The sequence below is a fragment of the Eulemur rufifrons genome, chromosome 24 (assembly GCF_041146395.1).
Source record: "Eulemur rufifrons isolate Redbay chromosome 24, OSU_ERuf_1, whole genome shotgun sequence".
NCBI lineage: Eukaryota > Metazoa > Chordata > Mammalia > Primates > Lemuridae > Eulemur > Eulemur rufifrons.
In genome coordinates, this window is record NC_091006.1 from 33,591,788 (window position 1) to 33,612,259 (window position 20,472).

The 20,472-nt window shown below is 37.9% G+C and overlaps 1 protein-coding gene across 1 annotated transcript in view; it reads left to right on the forward strand.

Moving 5' to 3' along the window:
* FRYL (FRY like transcription coactivator) overlaps positions 1 to 20,472 on the forward strand; it is a 211,089-nt gene that overhangs the window by 111,517 nt on the left and 79,100 nt on the right. The window contains exons 11-19 of the mRNA XM_069458471.1: positions 25 to 117; positions 2,482 to 2,580; positions 3,879 to 3,980; positions 10,263 to 10,366; positions 10,568 to 10,676; positions 12,655 to 12,741; positions 15,301 to 15,472; positions 15,913 to 16,045; positions 18,476 to 18,583. Coding sequence (XP_069314572.1) covers positions 25 to 117; positions 2,482 to 2,580; positions 3,879 to 3,980; positions 10,263 to 10,366; positions 10,568 to 10,676; positions 12,655 to 12,741; positions 15,301 to 15,472; positions 15,913 to 16,045; positions 18,476 to 18,583 — 1,007 coding nt within the window. The remainder of the gene's footprint in view (positions 1 to 24; positions 118 to 2,481; positions 2,581 to 3,878; positions 3,981 to 10,262; positions 10,367 to 10,567; positions 10,677 to 12,654; positions 12,742 to 15,300; positions 15,473 to 15,912; positions 16,046 to 18,475; positions 18,584 to 20,472) is intronic.

Consider the following 20,472-nt stretch of genomic DNA (forward strand, 5'->3'; position numbering starts at 1 on the left):
AAAGTGTACCTTTTTCCTTTCAAGGAATGTGCTCAGTATTTCTTAGAAGTAAAAGATAAAGATATAAAACATGCACTTGCTGGCTTATTTGTGGAGATTCTTATCCCTGTAGCTGCTGTAAGTATATTTTATTTTAATACAATTTGTGTGCTGTATAAGAACCTTACAACCTTATACTTCCACTTCTTCCCTGAAAACTCTCTCATGGCAGTCACCTGGGGCCACGGCAGGGCTCATCTCATTTGTTTCCCATTCCTCGGGGGTTATTTTCTTTTGTTGACTGATGTACAGTGTTTTGCGGGTCATTTTCTATATTTTGTTGGTTGGTTCAGATCGTAGGGTACATCCAACCCCCTGTACTCCATCTTGGCTAGAAATGGAAGTTCGTTACATCTTTTTATTGAGGTTTTATTCTATTTAAAATTTCATAAAATGAAGGTATTTATTACATGTTAAGAGGTTGAATGGTTTATTTCATGTTTAAACATTGAATGCACTGGCTTATGACCTGCATGTTTGTATGAATTGGTTTGCAGTGTTCGGGTCCTACCTTCAGAGCATGTTTAGAAAAGAGGAACAGAAAATTGTAAGAAAAGTTAAGCATTTAAAATGTTGAGAGTGATTTAACGTGTGTTTTGTTTTACCTGTCTTGCATATTTACTTATAGTTAAAAATTTGAAAAATTCATTTCTGGTGGGGACAAACAAAAGTCATGAATTAAAGGTTTGCAAGTGGTTTGAGTCAGAGAGCTCCTCACCCCAGTTTTTAGCCATGTGAATTGGGCTCGTTTTATCAAAAAGAAAACAGGCTGCTGTTTATAAAACCATGTCAGTTCTAGTCTATTATTATTAGTACATGTACTTCGGTTTCTTTTTCTAGAAGTGGTTTGAATTACTGCTCACCTATCCCAAATTGTCATTTGCACTTCCTCCCCTTGTCTGATAATCTGCTTTTGGATAGAAGTCTAACTGGGATTAGGTTTTAGTTTTTAAGGAAATTCATCAAAAGGAGTAGGTTTTAGGAACAGAGACTCTTGACAGTGGTCCATTATCACTGTGTAGCCAAATTCTTCTTTTATACCGCGTTTGCTTTTGTGTCCAGGTTCAGTAGTCTGCCGGGGCTGCTGTAGTAAAGCACCCCAAGTTTGTGGCTTAACAGCAGGAATTTATTGTCCCGTAGTTACGGAGGCCACAAGTCTGAGATCAAAGTGTCGGCAGGTTGGTTCCTCCTAAGGGCTGTGAGAAAGAACCTGTTCCTTGCTCCTTACCAGGCTTCTGTGGTTTACTGGAAACCTTTGATGTTTCTTGGCAGGTAGAACCATCCACCCGACCCCTGCTTTCATTTTCTCATGGTGTTCTCCTTGTATGTCTGTGCCCAAATTTCCCCTCCTTTTAAGGACACCAGTCCTCTTGGATTAGGGTCCCCCCCTAATCCCAACTTAACTAATGAGATCTGCAATGACCTTTTCCCAAAGAAAGACACTTTGTGAGGCATTTGGGGTTAGGACATGAACATGTGAATCAACCCGTGATACCTGGCTGCTGCCCGTGTACCTCCTCCTGCCTGGAACATTCTTGTCTCTCTAGTAACCTCCCTCCCCCCTTTCCCCGGCCGGCCTCTCTTTATTTATTAACACTTGCTGTATGTATTGAGCACTTGCTGTGTGTAAGGACTTCGTCTCCACACAGGGAGCACAGCAATGGATACGACAGGGAGGACTCCCAGCTACCGTGGAGCTGAGTTCCATTGTGGAAAACGGGAAATACACTAGTGTATAAAACATGTGGTGTGTCAGATGGTGGAAAGTAGCATGAAGAAACACAAACGGGGGGTGGGGGGGGTAAGGATTGCCAAAGGGGCAGGGGAGTTGAAGTTGTAAATCGAGTGTGGTTGGGAAAGACCACTGCCTTGGCAGAGCTGGTGACGACTGAGGGAATCTAAGGGAACAGGAGTGACACTTGCTGTGTCTGGAGGAGTTGCTCCTCGGACAGGCCAAGGGCAGGCACCTTGAGGCCAGGGCGTGCTTTGATCCCAGGAACAGCAAGGAAGCTGCTGTGGCCGGGGCCCCGTGCACGGGGCAGAGCAGTGGGAGATCAGGCCAGAAAGGTTGGATGGCAGGCTTTTGCAGTATTTTAGGTAAGAGATACTGGATCCAGCTTACATTTTACTTCCTCGTTGAGTTTTCACATAGGGACCCTTTCTGTGTGCTCCCAGGGCACGGAGAATTTTGCTCTCACAGCGGCTATTGCAGACTGTGCGGTCATTGCTTGTTTACTTGCCTGTATTCTGCCCTTGTCCGCTCAGCACAGGCACCGGGTTTATCTTACGTACTTAACGTTTAGTATTCGGCACGTTCTAATACTTCAGTGAGAATCCCGGTGAATCATTAACTAATTTCAAACCGTACAGAAAGTTCCTGTCACCCTTGTATAGCTCGTCGTTTGTACCCGTTTTCATTGTTTGCATTATCTTCTTACCTAGGCTGTCAAAAATGAAGTGAATGTTCCCTGTTTGAAAAACTTCGTGGAGATGCTTTATCAGACCACTTTTGAACTGAGCTCCAGAAAGAAGCATTCATTGGTATTAAGAAACCTTTCAAACCTTTACTTATTTGAGAGTTTTAGTAACTGATACACGAATCCAGTGGAGATTTAAGAGAATTGTAAAATCTGAAATCGTAAAATCCCTGAAGTGCCATACAAGGGCAAATTTTACATACGGATTTTTCTCTCCTGCTTTACTTTAAACTTTCTAAATTTTACCAGCTCTGCATTTGATGAATTCTTCTAGACCTCCCTCCTAGGTAGTCACGGGTCGCTTAATGACGGGGATGTGTTCTGGGAAATGCGTTGTCAGGCGATTTCATCAATGTGTGAATGTCACGGGGTGTACTTAGGCAAACCTAGATGGTACAGCCTACTACACACACCTAGGCTATATGGTATAGTCTATTGCGCCTAGGCTACAAACCCCTGCAGCGTGTTGCTGTGCTGAATACTGCGGGCAACTGTAACACAGTGGTATGTGTGTATCTAAACATAGAAAAAGTACAATAAAAATAAAATTTTAGGGGACCACCATCGTATATGTGGTCCATTGTTGACCGAAATGTCATCATGTGGCACATGGCTGTATTTACCTGTCTTGACAAGTGCTTTAAATTATGTGTTATGATATGGGAGAGATTTAATGTAGACTTATATTAAAGCATAAATTGCTTTCCATCATAATAGGTTGTATTCTAAAATATCATATTTTTAGCAACCATTTTCTGGCTAATCACATCTTTTCTGTTTAGAGATTAAATGCAATTTTTGTCCACTTAACCATCCACTTCACATAATTTGTATAGTTTGGAGAACTGGGCAAATGTTTGACCATCTAAACTAGAGATATGGTCACAATAAACACTGATTGAGCCAGGCATTGGACTAAGTACTTTGCATTCTTTGTCTTACTCTAAGCCTCACAACCCTATAGGATGTTATGATTATTGTCCTCCACTTTGCGTGTCTGGAAAGGCAGGCTTAGCGCACTAAATGCAGCCTCCCTGAAGTCACACACTTGGGAAACAGGAGGCCAGTCTGCCCTCTGATCCCAGAGCCTATGTTGATAACCGCGCTACTGGATGAGGGACTAATGGAACCCGCGTGGAATAATAGCATGTTCTAACTCAGGGAGGTATGAGAGTTCAAGGAATTGTTCTTACAGAAAATTTACCCTTTGTAATTCTTTGTTAGATCGGTCTATGAAGTCATATTTCTTATTGCAAATGGGAAAACTGTGCAAAATATTTTTTTTTGTTTCTGTGTTTGTTTTGCAAATCCAGTGCTTTTTCCTGAAAAATTTTAATGCTCTCTTTTCCCTGTCTCCTGTAGGCTTTATATCCACTAATCACCTGCCTTTTATGTGTCAGTCAGAAACAATTTTTTTTAAATAACTGGCATATTTTCCTACAGAACTGTTTGTCACATTTAAAGGTAAGACAGAATCACATTTCTGACCTGTAAATACTGACCATGATATATTATACATATAAATTGAACAGTGTAAAGTAAAATTTTCATTACTATTGATACACTTGACTACGTTTTTCTTCTAATATATACTTTATTTCTTCTCTAGGGAATCATGTATAAATATGAATAAACTTTTGTTTGAAAATTTAATTTGTCCTAATGAATGCAAAATTATACATTTTTAATGGATCTTATTTATATGATAGATTTAAGAATATTTGTTTAATAAATACTTTTAGAATTGCAGAGTATATTACTTAATCTCACACAACCTTCCAGATACTTGTTGTGTTTCGTTTTGAGAAAATTCAGTAATGTTGACTCAAGTCAGAGCAATATGAAAAAAGCTCTGATAATAAAATATCACTGAAATCACATTTTATGTAAGTTTGCCCAGCCAACATTCAGAGTTTGGTACTGGATCCACACAGATGTAAACACTCCCGAAATGATTCTGACTTGAATGAAGGGATACGTATTACTAACATTATTTGGCACATCCATGTTCGGTCTTTCTTAGCACTGAAAATAAAACTGTGAGAGATAGAAGGATCATTTTCTTCCCAGTCTGCTCTGCCAGCAGGATGCTCTTCTCTTGTTTGGGTAGGAACACAGTTCTAACACCGAACGTGGGAATATCCCTCATCTGCATGTCATGTGGAAGCTTGATTGGAATGTTCTTTTTTTTTTAATCTTTTTTTTATATATATTTTTTAAAGGTTGGTCAAGTGGAGCAGTGGGAGTGGAGAAGAAACAAAGGAATCCGTAACTGGTTGTGATCAATTAGTTGTAAACACCACTGCACTTGGACCAACCTCAATATTCTTTTGATACATTGTTAGATGAGTCTATTTGAATATTTGTTGATGAGTTATAGAAACATTGCAGACATGACATTTCATTTCCTGGTATTCCTCTAAGCTAGATTTGAGCCGGAAAACCTTATACTCTGAAGATGCTGCAGTTGAGGCCCAGATAAATGAAATGGCTTCTCTCTGGCCATGCCGCTTGTGGTATTGGGAGAAATAGGATTGGCTCTTTTTTGTCTTTGAAAAACATTTTTGTTTATTTTCTCCCTAGATAAATATTGGTATTATTCATACTTGGATGAGAATCGATATACCTTCTTTGCTTTAGTTATGAAAATTCCTAGGGGCAAATCAAGCTGATTAAACTCTTTATGTCGTACAACCAAGGGAATCCATTTTGTTTAATTAATTACATTATACTTGTTTCTGTCCTTATTTTGATAATTCTTACAGATATAGGTACTACAGGAAAATCGATCATTTTCTGGATAGTATTTTTTTTTATACTTTCAATAAAATATTTTTAAGACATGCATTTAAGTGTTTCTGGAAGATAGCTTTGTTTCATAACAGTTCATACTTTTCTGTTGCTTGTTGGAATTTTTTTTATATATATATACACGTTTTCACCTAACATATTTGCAATACTTTCGCAGTACCTTAACTTTTTTTTTTTTTTTTTGTCTTAAGGCTTTCATTTTAAATGCTCTGTTTTCTTTGAACCCTTACCTCCTGTTAAATATTTCTGGCATATTGTTCATTTTCATTAATGGCTGTGTTAATCTGCCAGGCTGAAGGAGATAAGAGCCACTTAGCATGAGTATTTGGAATATACTTGTCTTGGCCATTAACCCTTAACTTACATTGAGGCTCTATTCAGCAGAAATTTTATGAATTGGCTTCTGTTTATCAAGTCTTAGATACTGGGGCTGCTCTGCATAGCTGAGGTAAGGAGTTGAGCATTCAAGGAAAAGCTATGCTAGTTAACTGTTGTAAGAATTGTTTGATATGCAGGAAAAATTGGTCCAGGATAAAGGACTTACCTAATTTATTTTGAGATTCAAGTAATTTCTTGATATCAAAAAAAAAAATCTAAAATAATTTTCCATTTATTAGATCCACTACTTCTTATGACTGATTTTTGTTAATGTTTACTGGATGCTAGATTCTCTAATACAGTGTTCCATTTGATCACCACTGTACCTGAGGCCGAAAGAAAATAAGCATCCCATGTTTAGGGATCCAGTAAATGACACCGGTACATCTGTGTCCAGATTGATGCAGTTTTATAACTCCGGTTCTTCTGGCCTGCTGTCTTACCTTTGAATGTGCTATCAGGACCGTTTCTGTACTGGATTTTTTTTTTTCTTCTTCTTCTTCTTCTTTTAAGAGATGAGTTCTCTCTGTTTCCAGGTTGGAGAGCAGTGGTGTGATCAAAGCACACTGCAGCCTCAGTCTCCTGGGCTTAAGTGATCTTCCTGCCTCAGTCTCTCAAGTGGCTGGGATTACAGGCATGTGCCACCATGACTAGTTAATTTTTCTTCTTCTTATTTTTTTTTTAATGTTTTATTTTTTTTTAGAGACAAGGTCTTACTATGTTGCCCAGGCCAGTCTCGAACTCCTGGCCTCAAGTGATCCTCCTGCCTCAGCCTTCTGAGTTGCTGGATCGCAGCCATGAGCCCAGATTGCTGAATATTTCAAGAATATTTTTAAGAAAATATTTTGGCTATAATTCTGGGATATTAAAGAGTCATTATTTTCCAGAGCCATAAGAATAAGTGTGAATTTCAGCGTGCTTCAAGATATTGCACATATGAAATTACCATGCCAATTTTTAAAATTGGTGACTGAGAAATGTGCTTTATGCCTGTCTGCCCATAAATAGTATGTAAGAGAGTGTCACTTTATTTTTTCACTGAAAAGTTAAATCTTTTATTTTTGTCCCAGACAGGATTTGGTAGTTTCCCATTCCCATATCTTTATGTCAACTTAGGTGCTTATGTGAAAAGTGATTTTAAAATTTGTGAAGAATTATTAGAGAGAGGTGAATGATAAGAGTAAATATTATGCAAAAAATAATTTGGAGATTCCACCCCCCCCCCACAATCTATGCTTATTTTCTTTTAAAAATTTAAAGCACTTTAAAATTAGATAGTCAAAATTTTAACTGTTTTCTCTTAGTTTGAGGTGTATCCTGTGATGCCCAAATCATGGGATTTTTTTTTTTTCTTAGTATTTCTGGCCACTGTCTTTGACATTTCAAATTTCTTCTAAATAGAGACCTTGGTGAAGAGCTGTCTTGTTTTGTGCTTATTTTCATCTAACATGCATGTGCCGCATCTCATGTTTATGTTTGCTGTCTTACATTGCTTTATTTAGATGCCATCTAACAACAGTATCAGAAAACAAATAGAAACACTCCAGGTGAGTTGTGTTGACGTTACAAAGTAAAATATTGCTTTATTTCTGTTAAGCGTGGCATTTGTTTTTTCCTTTCCCATTGCTGCATTGCATGTCTAATGTATTTATTTGAACTTGCTTATAGTATTGTAAATGAAGAGTAACACACAGCAGGGACAGTCTTCGGAAGGTTTAAACTTAACGTGCCCCAAAAAAGATGAATTTTAAGAGGTAGAAGTGATACCAAATGCTGATTCTTCACCAAAATTCACAATTTTAAAATATTCTGTTTAGGCTGGGTGTGGTGTTGGATGCCTGTAGTCCCAGCTACCCAGGGGGCTCAGGCAGGAGAATCACTTGAGCCCAGGAATTTGAGTTTACAGTGAGCTATGATTGGGCCACTGCACTCCAGTCTGGGTGACAGAGCGAGACCCTGTCTCTAAAAAAATTAGTTTAAATTAGTTTTTAAATTAAATTAAATTAAATATTCTGTTTAATTTATGTCATCTAGCTGTTATAAATGAAAATGTTGAAAACAAGTTTCCAATGAAATTAAGAGATAGTAGCCTAGATTTTTAATACAATTTTGGGAATGAATTTTTAAAACTTTTATCCTATTGGTTTGGGTTTTAAGCATCACTTTTTTGGTATATGGTAGAAAAAAGGGAAGAAACATTAAAATGATTGTTGCCAAAGATCATGGTTGACTGACATATCAAAACTTTGTTGTATATTAATGCCATTAGATTTTTATTTATGTAATAATCTGATTATTCAAATTAGACCAAGATTGTAACTAGGGAATTATATATCTTTGTTTAAGGCTCATATCAATTTAGGATAGTTTTATTATTCAGACATATATAGCTACATTGTAGTGACCAAAAACATAATTAATAATTGATTTTCATCACATGTCATCTTGCTTTTTTGGCATTGTGCCAACACCAGTTTTGTAAAATAGCAATCCATCTTGGAACATTGAAAAATCAAGTTTTTTCATGCCAGATACCTCATCACTTAAGATAATTCAAATACTTTTATATTTAATCACTTATGAGAACAGTTTTTATGTGGAAGAGAACTTAAATATTTTCAATGTATAATTTTTATTACTATTTGAAAAATATAATTTATTACTGTGCAAGTATTATCTGATGTGTACATAAAAACCTAATGATGTGTACATAAAAACCTAATGGAACTTTTTTTTTTTTTTAAAGACTTTATTATTTTAAGAGCAGTTTTAGGTTCCCAGCAAAACTGAGAGGAGAGCACAGAGATTTCCCATAGAGACCCCCCACCCTACCTCATGCCTGGCCTCCCCCATTATCAGCATCCTCCACCAGAGTCAGACGTTTGTTATACTTGATGAGCCGATATTGACACATCCTGATCACCCAGAGCCCACAGTTTGCATTGAGGTTCACTCTAGGTGTTGGAGGTTCTGTGGGTTTGGACAAACGTATGATGACATGCATCTACATTACAGGATCGCACGGAGTGTTTTCACGGCTCTAAAACCTCTCTGTGCTCTGCCTGTTCATCCCTCCGTACCTTCCCGACCCCTGGCTGAACTCACATTTTGTTATCTGGTCTCTTGGATTGGAATGATAGAAAGGAAAGTTATGTTTTCTTAAAGGCATTACTACCAAAAGCTTGATTGTTACATTATTATACGTTACATGTTACTTTAGTTACATTAGTAACAAACACAATAGAAAATTACTTTGGGGGAGCATGTTTGAAATTTAGGATCATTGTGGATCTGGCAGTGGAGAGAGAGATCAAGGCTAAGACTCTGACCAGCAGAGTGATGGATCTTTCCAATCTTAATCATATCAACTCTTCATCTAGATAGATGTGTAAAAATTATATTTTTTACTGGGTAAGTCTTTTTACAGAACATAGTTATCTCTTTGCATTGCTTTGAACCATATGCAGTAGATGTCCATTATTCTTTTTCTTAAGAAAACATAAAATAGAATGGCTAAATTACTTAATGTTTACAAAACCCCTTTTGTCAGTTGCTATTTATAAAATAATTATTTAAGGATAAGAAATCCCCCAAGCCAAATTTTTTTAAATGTAAATTTATAGCAATCAATGCATCCTACAACCGGTCAACAGATGTATGTAAAAAGAGTTTCTCCTGGTGAAGGAGATTATTGGCTACATTTTCACAATTCACAGTTACATCTCATTACTTAACTATGGTCATTTGAGAACTTTATTTTTTATAACAGCTAGAATGAAAAAAAAGTTTGCTGATCAAATTGTGATTGAAATGGAATAACTTTCTGATTCTAAATAATAATTTAAATAATGTTCTAGTTCTAAGTAAAAAATTAAAGGTATAGCCCTTACCACTCAGTGAACATTTAACACATGCCAGCACTCTTCCAAGGACCTTACAGATACTAACTTTCTTAATCTGTGAGGTGGGTGCCATATGGTCTCCATTTTGGAGATGAGAAAAATTGTAGCTTGGCGTGATGTAATAATGTCCAAGGATGGGGCTTGGATTTAATCCCAGTTCATGACATCAGAGTTCATGATCTCAACCCCACTTTGCCATATTCTCTCCTGTAAGGATAGATGCTCAATATTTTGTATTATTTTATAAATGCAAATAATAATATTTAGTGTTCTAAATTTTAACTGTGTTATGTATGGGCTATAAATGAATTACTCCAAAAATTAGTAATTTTTTTCAGTCCTTTCAATATTATAGTGTGGACTATGTATTATCAAGTAAGTTGGTGTGTTTTATAATTTTAGAGGCCTTAGAAATATTAATATAATTCTTTTGTTTTAGTATTTTTTTGTGGGGTTGTATAAGGAAGGGCTCAGAATTTCCATATTAATGGTTACTTTTCAGCCCATCTATACGTACCATATACTAAATACCAGTTTTACATTGAATACAAAAAAGGGGGTTGGGGGCTTTTAGTTGTTAACAGGCAAAGTATTTGATCTTAAATGATTGCAAGTATTTTAATAAGTCTATTTTTATTGTTTTGTTTTTAAACAGAATAAAGATCCTAAAATGTCTCGAGTTGCACTGGAATCTTTGTATAGATTGTTGTGGGTTTATGTAATTAGAATAAAATGTGAAAGCAACACTGTAACTCAAAGGTGAGTGCCTTTATTTTAAGTGCCTTTAAAATTAAAATGTTTTAAAAAAAATCACACTAATGGAATTTTAGTAAACATCATAAATACTTGGGAAGGAATATGATTTCTCTTGATATATTATGAAGAATAGGAAGAATTTTTTTTTTACTAACATGCTGCTAGTGTCATAGCCTCATTATGACTAAATCTTTTTTCCTGTAGTCGTCTCATGAGCATAGTGTCAGCACTTTTTCCAAAAGGCTCGCGAAGTGTGGTTCCTCGTGACACACCTCTCAATATATTTGTGAAGATTATTCAGTTCATTGCTCAGGTAAGTGCTTCGCCTCATAACACATGTATGTGTGTATAACTGTAAGAGTAATCTGTTGTAATAAGTTGGAGCTTTAAAATTTTTTATACATCTAAAAACATAAAACATTTATTAATATTTAAGTAGTGAAAAACAAAAGTATTCTTTAAAAGTAACAAAGGATGCTAATGATTTTGTGACAAAGTAAGTTTAAATGATTAATCTACACGTTTGGAGAAAGAAAGGAGACCCATAGATGGAAGCACTTTTTTTTTTTTTTTTTTTTTTTTTTGAGACAGGGTCTCACTGTGTTGCCCAGGCTGGAGTGCAGGGGCGTTGTCATACCTCACAGCATCCTCAGACTCCAAGGCTCAAGCGAGCCTCCTGCCTCATCCTCTTGAGAGGCTGGGACTACAGTTGCCCACCATCACACTCAGCTAATTTTTCTGTTTTTTTTTTTTTTGTAGAGACAGAGTCTATCTCTTGCTTAGGCTGGTCTTAAACTCCTGGCCTCAGGCAATCCTCCCACCTCATTCTCCCAGAGTGTTAGGATTACAGGTGTGAGCCAGAAGCACTTTTAATTGAGGGGAGGGGTCAAGAAAGTGTCTCATAATCCTAAAGTTAGTTTATTTACTGACTACGTCGTGAGTATCTCAAAAGATGTCTTAGAAAATTGTATTCATAATTGTGTTAATCTAGGTTCTTAGGTACAGATAATCCACTGTAGCTGGTTGAACCCAAAGGGATCTTTTAAGGACTATAGATAGCTCACAAAATTGCTAGTGGGGCTGAAGAAACAAATTGTAGTCTGAATGACTAAGAGCAGACTCTGGAGTTGGGCTATCAAGGAAGCTGTTGCCTCTGCCAAAATCAAAAAGCTACCAGCAAAGGAAGTCATGGCACATGGGTGGGCTTCGGAATCATACTGCATCCGCCATGGTCCCCACCAGTAAAACAGATTCCTTACTCCCTCTCTTCCTCCTCCTTACGTACCCCAATTCCCAAAGACCCACATGAGTATACCACCTGGCAGGGTTTAAATCACATCCCGAAACCTATTGTTATAAGGAATCTTGGAAAATACCATCTTGGCTTTCTAGCCTCTGCAGTAAAGGAAGGTTTATCAGAAGGGGATTAAATGGGTGTTGCATGAGCCAGTCCAAGGTTTTGGTCACGTTCCCTTGTGGGACATCATCCCTGGAGAAGCATAGGTAGGGTTACCTTCTCAACTTCGGAAAATGCTATGATTCCAGAATATTTATTGTGTTCTGTTTGAAACTGTGACACTTTAGATGATCCATAATGCAGTTATTGTTGACAGTGAAGAAATAAGGAATATTTAAATAAAATGAGTGTACTTGTATTTACAGAGACACCAAAGTAATGATAATAAGTAGAAGTGTGTCAGTAACAATAATAAAAGCAAATTGTCTCTAGTGTTCAGAAAACTCATAACCATTTTGTTGCATCTCTTCCCTTTTCTGTTTTTCTAGAATCGTACTTACTCCCTTGGATTAATCACCTCATTCTAAGACTCCACCACAACTTATCAAACTCGTTTCAAACATCAGTTAATCCTATTAATTAACTCCCCCCCCCACCCCCCACTTGGAGATTTCTCTCCTGGAGTCCTATTCTTCCTAACCCAGTATGAACTCACTCCTCTCTAAGTCTGCTGTGTGGCTGTTGTCTTGGGACTTCCTTTAGTTATCATTCTGGGATTAATTTCACTTAGATTTTGAATATGATTTTGGTGAATGAATGTTTAAAATTTTTATCCTATCGGTTTGGGTATTAAACATATCATTTGATGATTAAATAATATAATTCATAATCATGTTTAAACCTTCATTCATATGTATTTTTCTTCTGTTCAGCTAGATTTATGAACTCTTTATAGGCACAAACCTGTGTTATTGCCATTATATTTATAATTCTTAGCATGATGCCTAACACGTAGTAGCAAGTTACAAGGATTTATTAATTTTTTTTTTTCTAGGAACGTTTGGATTTTGCAATGAAAGAAATCATATTTGATCTTCTCAGTGTTGGAAAATCTGCTAAAACTTTCACCATTAATCCAGAGGTAAAGAAAAGAATTATGAAGTAGTAATATACTATCCTATGCTTATTTATGTCATTTTACTTTTTTTAGAACATGGTTTCTGGAATCAGAACTCTTAGGGTCAAATCCCAGCTCTACTTCTTACTACAGATGTGATCTGGGAAAAGTTATTGCACCTTTGTGATGGCTGGCTGAATAGTTCAAGAGTAGTGTTTGTGCATGTTTAAGCATTCCAGTGAACTGTCTTGCACACTCACTAGGACACACGGACCCTGCTTGAGAGGCCACTCTGGTGTGGGTCAGAGAGAGGGGGGATTTTCGAAGTTAGCCAGCTCAGCCGGCTCATGTGAGTTGTAACACAAGCCCAGGTTTCTTTTACTTCAAATGATTTATATTTAAGGTATTCTTTAATAAATATCATTCATTCAACATTTATTGAGCACCTAATATGTGCCAGGCATTATTCATTCTAGGTGTTGGAGGAAAAACAGACAAAAATCCTTTTCCCCAGATGAAGCTTACAATAAAAAAATAATAAAAAATTAAAATAAATGTTATGTCCTACTTCTGTGGCCCCATTATTCACTGATAAACTAATGTACTCTTTAGACATTAAGTTTTTGGGTTGTTTCAAAATATTTTACAAACTAATTGCTTATGTAAAAAGGCAAAATAGGTATTTTCTTATTTGGTTTAAATTACTGTGCTGGTCCTTCACATAATCAAATCCTAAGATACATGTTTATGTGGCTAACAAATGAGTTAGAAAGGCATTAAAGCTTTCCATTTTTAAGATCTTAAAGATAGGTTGATAATTATTTCCAGATTTTAAAGTGGGCAAACATGAGTGTGTTTATAGATGACGTATTTAACACGGTTTCCAGCAACAAAAATCATAAAACAAAAGACATTTTCTTGAACCTCCATTTTCAAAAATATTCTCTTCATTGAATAAGTTTATTTCTGAAAGTAAGTATTTTCCCTCTCCGGGGTTCTCATGGTAGCAGGAGGAAAAAAAAATATCAGGTCTACTAGGTTTTTTGGGTGGTGATTGTTATTCATTAGGCTTGCTTTATTAAGGTTATCTTGACTCTGTATTTTATTTGCAAGAATCTGTTTAAAAGCTTGTGAGAACTAATGTAGTTAAACCCAGACAAGATTCTCCATTATCGCATTTAATCAAATGCATGCAAATTGCAGCACACTGAAAGGTTGTGGAAGTGAGGCCACCTCTGCCAACCCCAGTACGCCGTGGGGCTTTTCCACGTCCTTCAAGGTGTGTCCCATGACCATGTGACATGTGTGCACCTGATACTTAGACTAAGGGAAGGCACCACTACTGTGCCATATAAAGACGAGTAAGGCTTAAAGTTTAATCTTATTTAGATTTTAAGTAAATAAAGGTTTTATTTTCGTACAGCACTACAGTGAACTCTCTTGCACACCCACTGGGATACACGTATCCGGCTGGAGAGACCGCTAGCGTAGGTCAGAGATAACGACAGCTTGGGCGGAGATAGTGGTGGTGCAGATAAGAGACCATTCACTGAGAAAAGGAACACTGAGAAGGACTCAAGTTTGGGGAAAAGGTCACGCATTTGTTTTAACATGTCTAACCTGAGGCTGAGGGTCTAAGTTCCGAGGAGAGGCCAGGCTTAACATTTGTGGGTGCTTTGGCACGAGCGGTTGAAGCCATGGAAGTAGATGAAATTGCTTTGAAAGTGAACACGTCATGAAAGTAAACGGCAGCTTCGGAGACCTGGTTTTGCAGCAGTCTAACGTGTAACACCCAGGTAAAGGAGGCTGAACCTGAAATGCGGGTAGAGATGACACACCCGAGTGGCACAGGAGAGAAGGAATGCTCGACAGTGTCCCTGCTGCAGAAAAGTCACACAGGTTGCGGCAAAAGGCCCCCTGTTCTCAGTAACGTGGTCACTGATGAGTGGGAGTTGCTTCGGGGAAATATTGTGGGGAAGGTTTGTTCCGTTAAGATAGTGCGTATAGTTAAGAGAAATGGGATATATTCAGTTATAAGGGGAATGTGAAGATGCAAGAAAGAGAAGGGATAATTGGTGGTGTAATGTTCCCCCAAAATGCAAGAACGGATGGGATTCCAGCAGCTAGGAAGACCGCCAGCCCCTGGCCGTGACAAGGGCAAGAGAGGGAGCAGAGGTGCACGTGGAAATAGGTGCGTGTGATTTCTAATGAGAGACTGAGGAAAGGTGATGGTTTTTTTTCTCTCTGAGAAGTAGGAGACAAGTCATCTGCTTAGAGAGCTAGAGAAAGGAGGGGACCGAAGGAGGGAGGACAAGAGAGTTGAAGAAGGATGGAAGAGGGTTGAATAAGCCTTAGAACAAGAGAGAGCCAGCTGCCCTCGGAAGTGAGAGAGTGGCATTTGGGAATTTGGTATTAACGCAAACTCTAACGGACTAGTTAAAAATGCTGGATGGAAAGGTTACTTTTCCTTCTGTCTCCTTCCTCCCATCCCCCAAGTGTTATTTGATGAGACATTTCTAACGTGAACAAAAGATAATTTGTGACGCTCTGGTTTCTTCCTTCTGAAACCTTTTTTCTGTGAAGAGAATGAACATCGGCCTCAGAGTCTTCCTCGTCATAGCAGACAGTTTGCAGCAGAAAGACGGCGAACCGCCCATGCCGACAACAGGAGTTATTCTGCCCTCAGGAAATACTCTCCGTGTAAAGAAAATCTTTCTCAATAAAACCTTGACGGATGAAGAGGCAAAAGTCATAGGTTAGTGTTGACTGAAATAAATAAGTTGCTTTGGAATACAGTTTAATATTCTTTTGTGAAACTCCATGATCAAATCTGAAATGCATAAATTTGCCTAATGTGGTCATTCCAGTACCTACAACTGCAGTAATACATTTTTGGTAATAGTTACAAATCTTGACATTAAGAGTCTTCTGGTTAAAGGATACTGTTCACTGCATTTTATCCTTTCCTCCAATCAATTTTAGTTTCCTGCGTAATTTTCACAAGAATTCTCCAGTTCGTACAATATGCTATAGCCGATGATCAGGAAGAATGAATCACAGTTGAAACTCCTTCTTTTGTGACAACAATAAGCTAATATTATTTAGAGACTGATAGGCTTTTATTACAGAGAGCAACTGTAAGTGTTCTTTCTCTAATTTCTGATATTTTGTAACTGTGAGGTTTTTTCATCCTAGGAATGTCAGTGTACTATCCTCAAGTGAGGAAAGCACTAGATAGCATTCTCAGACACTTGGACAAAGAAGTCGGGAGACCGATGTGCATGACTAGTGTGCAGATGTCTAATAAGGAGCCTGAAGACATGCTTACGTACGTAGTGAGTTGTTTACCTTCATTGCTATTTCACTTTTCGTAAGAGAGCACAGGTGGTTGATGCCTGCTTACCTGTTGCCTTACCTTCTCTTCTAGAGTTCTCCCATATTGCCATCTGCTGCAGTTTTCAATACGGTGCTTCCTTCCAGGTGCTCAGCTTTATTCTTTAAAGTGCTGTCACCCTAGCAAAGACGGCAAAAGTCACTCTGGATCGCAGTCTACTTTGTGGTCCGTGACAAGGCCTTACGCCCACCCCATAAGTGATACATAAATCCTAGGTATCGCAGATGTGTGTGGGCACGATTGGTCCATTAAATCAAACTAATGCTCTTATTTCCGGAGAGGCCTGATTTAAAAAAAAAAAAAAAATCCTGAAAATGTGAACTCTGATATTTTTGTCTCCTGGGAGCCAGGCTACGGAGGAGAATAGTGTATGAGTTTCTGCAGAAACAGCATCTCATCCCACCACCCCACCCCAACCTTGTCATTATTTATCATCCCAGCATCTTTTTTCCTTAGTGTTAGGGACTTCCTCCTCAGGAAGATGTATTTTATGGTAATAACTTCTTTTGTTTGCTAGAAAGTATCTACATATTCTCTATAAGGGAGGTGGGGGTTTTTTGTGGATGTTTTTGGACTTTTATCGTAGGTCTTAGAATATACCAAATTGGATATTTGATCTCAATTTATTTAATATACAATGATTCTATACTACCATATTCTAATATCTCTGAGAGTTTCTTTAATATGAAGTTTTCTGCCTGTGTTATTTCCTGTGGGAAATCTTCCCTTTTTTCACCACAACTACTTCCCTCATTTATGTCAATAGTTCACTTGCGCTCAGCGGCTCTGACCGCCTGTGTAGCCTCGGAAGACGGCAGTGTCAACATTCCCCCGTCAGATATTTCTTCTATGCCTCCGTTAACATTGGATTTGCACTTCCAGTGTGTTTAATTTACGATATTGAAGATGGAGAGGACCATTTCAATGATTGGGAGAGGCACAAGATGGCAATAAGGATTTTATTACTTGCAGGTCCTGGGGGGGTCGCTGCACACTCAGAGGTCACATTCGCAGAGGTCAGGGAGTGTGTGGAGAGAGAGAAAGGGCTCTGTGGACCGATGCCTTTTTTGAGTCCACGGTATCATCCAAACAGTGTAGTTTTAACTGATGATTTTAAAGCACGCAGGTGTGGCCGGGCGCGATGGCTCACACTTGTAATCCTTGCACTCTGGGAGGCTGAGGCAGGAGGACCCTCTTTTGATTATCCAGTTTTGTAAAATGTCACGTGGGTTTGTCACCAGGAGAGGAGGAGGCAACACCACTGCACACGTTGCTGTCTGTGCGTGAACTGAACGACAGATGTGCAGTGACCCATCGGTGACGGCCTTAAAAAAAATGATTAGTCACTGATCATGGTGTGCACCTGTTAGTTTGCATAGTGCTTTGTGAACTAGAGAGCCAACAGCGAAGTTTGTTGATGCCTTTATTTATAGTTATTATAATATATGGTACCTTAAATTTGAACTGTGTTGCTGGGGACTGATGTTTGTTTAGCTAAATTGTGGTAACTGAAATTCATGCATTTTTAGAACCGTGCAAAGAGAGGACTATGTGAGGTCTCTAGAAGGAGGTAGTGAGTCCATTGCCACTCTAATGAATACTGGCCCAAAACGCTTAGAACATCCAAATTCGTTTCTACATAAGGATTATTTGATTAGGCCAACTGGGCAACAGTTTGGATAAAGCAAGTTTAAAAGGCCTCACCTTGAAATAGAGACCAAAATAAAAACCAGTATAAGAGGTTAAACATTTAAAACAAATAAATAAATAAAATCATTGAATAAGTAGAAAAAAAATAGTAAAATTAAACTGTATAATAAGTCTCTGGAGGAACCAGGATTTTCAACAATTAGCTCATTTTATTACATAAAAGTTTTAAATATGTATATTTATGTACATGTATCACACACAAAATAACATGGATTGTTTATATATTGACTGATATGAGATGTCTGTTTCTAAGATCCTTATTGGTATAGGATATTAAATGAAAAAAATTTTGGTTAATTTTATAGGCCCCAAATAATAACTAATATTTAGTTATTTAATAACATTTACAGAAGGCTAAATATTAAATAATTTTATTAATATTTGAAATGATTATTTAAATAATGTTATTTAATAATTGCAATGCTTGTTTTCTAATTACTTTTTGTTTGCTAGCTGTTTTTTTTTTTCCTGAATTCTGTATTGTTTTGTCCATTTATAGACTGATGATTATCTCCTAAATTTGTATGCACTCTTTAAATACATTACACTTGGAGGGAGCGCCTACTTTCTGTAATTATTTTTCTCAGTTTGATTTTATTATCTAGTATATGTAACATGCTGCTTCTTTAAACCCTGTTGTGATGTATTTTTCAGGGGGGAAAGAAAGCCCAAAATTGATTTGTTTAGAACTTGTATTGCTGCTATTCCGAGGTTGATTCCTGATGGTATGAGCAGAACTGACCTCATTGAATTGTTAGCAAGGTAAACGAAAATTACTCTTTGCTGTGTTAATTTTTATTCTTTCTGTCCCTTTACATTTCTAATGCACCTGTTACTACTATCACTAAAAAGGCAGTAATGAAAATATTTTTAATCCTTTATTTGATTACATTCTAAACTCCCATTTTGTCTTTTATTTTTTTGATAAACACATTCTCCCCACTCATTTTTAACTTCTCACATTCTTCTGGTTCCCCCCACAAATCTTATATTTCAAGTTCCTATTTTTCCACCTAGTAATATTTCCTGGGATTTATGTAACACGTTACCCCTTAACATATGGCATTATCAGTGCGTAATAATGCCCAGTTAGACAATCAATGATTGTGTTCATTCCTATGATCATTTCTGTATATCTAGGGTGGTAACTAGGTTTCATCTGCACTTTTTTCCCCTATGGCAGAGCCTACGGCATGCACGTTTTTCTCTTTCTGTCTTCTACTGACCATGCCAGCGCTCTATAAAAGGAGTAAATAGCATGATAACCAAACTTAAACGGTAGCTCCTGGTGTTAAGCTGAGGTGACGGCCTGTTGCCTTGTTTTGTTGATACAGTCAGGAATTCCCTCGACAAGAGGTCAGCAAATTTCTTTTTGCGAAGGATCAGATGTTAAACTTTTTTAGGGTTTGCAGGTCATACAGTCTTTGTCACAACAAATACTCATCTCTGAGGTTTATTAACGAGTACAGATACCCAGTTTGATAGAAGAAATAAGGCCCGGTGTTCGATAGATCAGTAAGGTGACTGTAGTTTAACAGTAATCTGTTGTACCTTTCAAAATAGCTGGAAGAGAATAATTTCATATGTTTCTAGCATAAAGAAAAGGCAGATATTTAAGGTGATGGATGTCCTAACTACACTGATTTGATCTTTACCAATTATGTGAACGTATTAAATTATCATATATGCTCCCAAAATATGTACATCCATATGTTATCGATGAAACAGACAGATGTTCATCTCCGCCGTTGTGCCACGAAAGCAGCCAGAGACATCAGGTGACGTGTGTGCATGACTGCACTCCGGTAGGCATCTGGCCGGGTGAGCCACAGCTGGCTGGCCCTGGTCCTAGATGGAAAACCAAGTGCAACAACTATAATAGAGCAGCGATACTTGACTGCATTGAAAGATACTGTTGCTGAGTATTTATCACTAAGGCGTAAGTTAAATTCACAGTGAATAAACAGTCAATAGACCGGCCCAGCAACCGTTTCTGCCCACTTCTAGAAAACACCTCGCCGTCCCCACACCAGGCACCGCCTGACCCTCAGCTGCCTCGGGCTGCCGTCAGAGATAGAGTGGTATTTGTCTCCTGCCAGGATTATGAGAAAAAGGGGTTACTTGGCACCATAAGATACATTCATTCCCTTCCCACCCTGTCTCTTCATTTCTGCTGTGGATTAGATGACAAAGTTGCAAAGTTCATGTCAGCATGAGACATTAGAAACCGTAAGGATTGATCACAGTATCTGGGAGAGCAGTAAACAGTTGCTGTTCGATTCTGCCCTGACACCTCCCACCTCCGCCTGACTCACAGACGTGCATCTTTGTGGACGGTGAGCCACCGAGAGATCACCCACGTTCCCCTCCAAGATGAAATGGCACCTCCGAGGGGCAGGAGTCGGGGGGCCTAGTAAAGGGGCAAACGTGTGGACAGTGAGAGCCAGTTTGATTGCTGTTCACTTGGCTGCTTCCCCTGCAATACTCATTCATTAATTCATTCCCTTCAGTGGGAAGACAGATCCCAGGCTCTGTTCTATTTTGTCCTCCACGTCTATCAGTTGGAGTTGTGCTGTCTAAATCTTATTTACTTTAAAATCAAGCAGCAAATAAAACAAAGATGCATTGTGAATTTGTAGACCCATATGCTG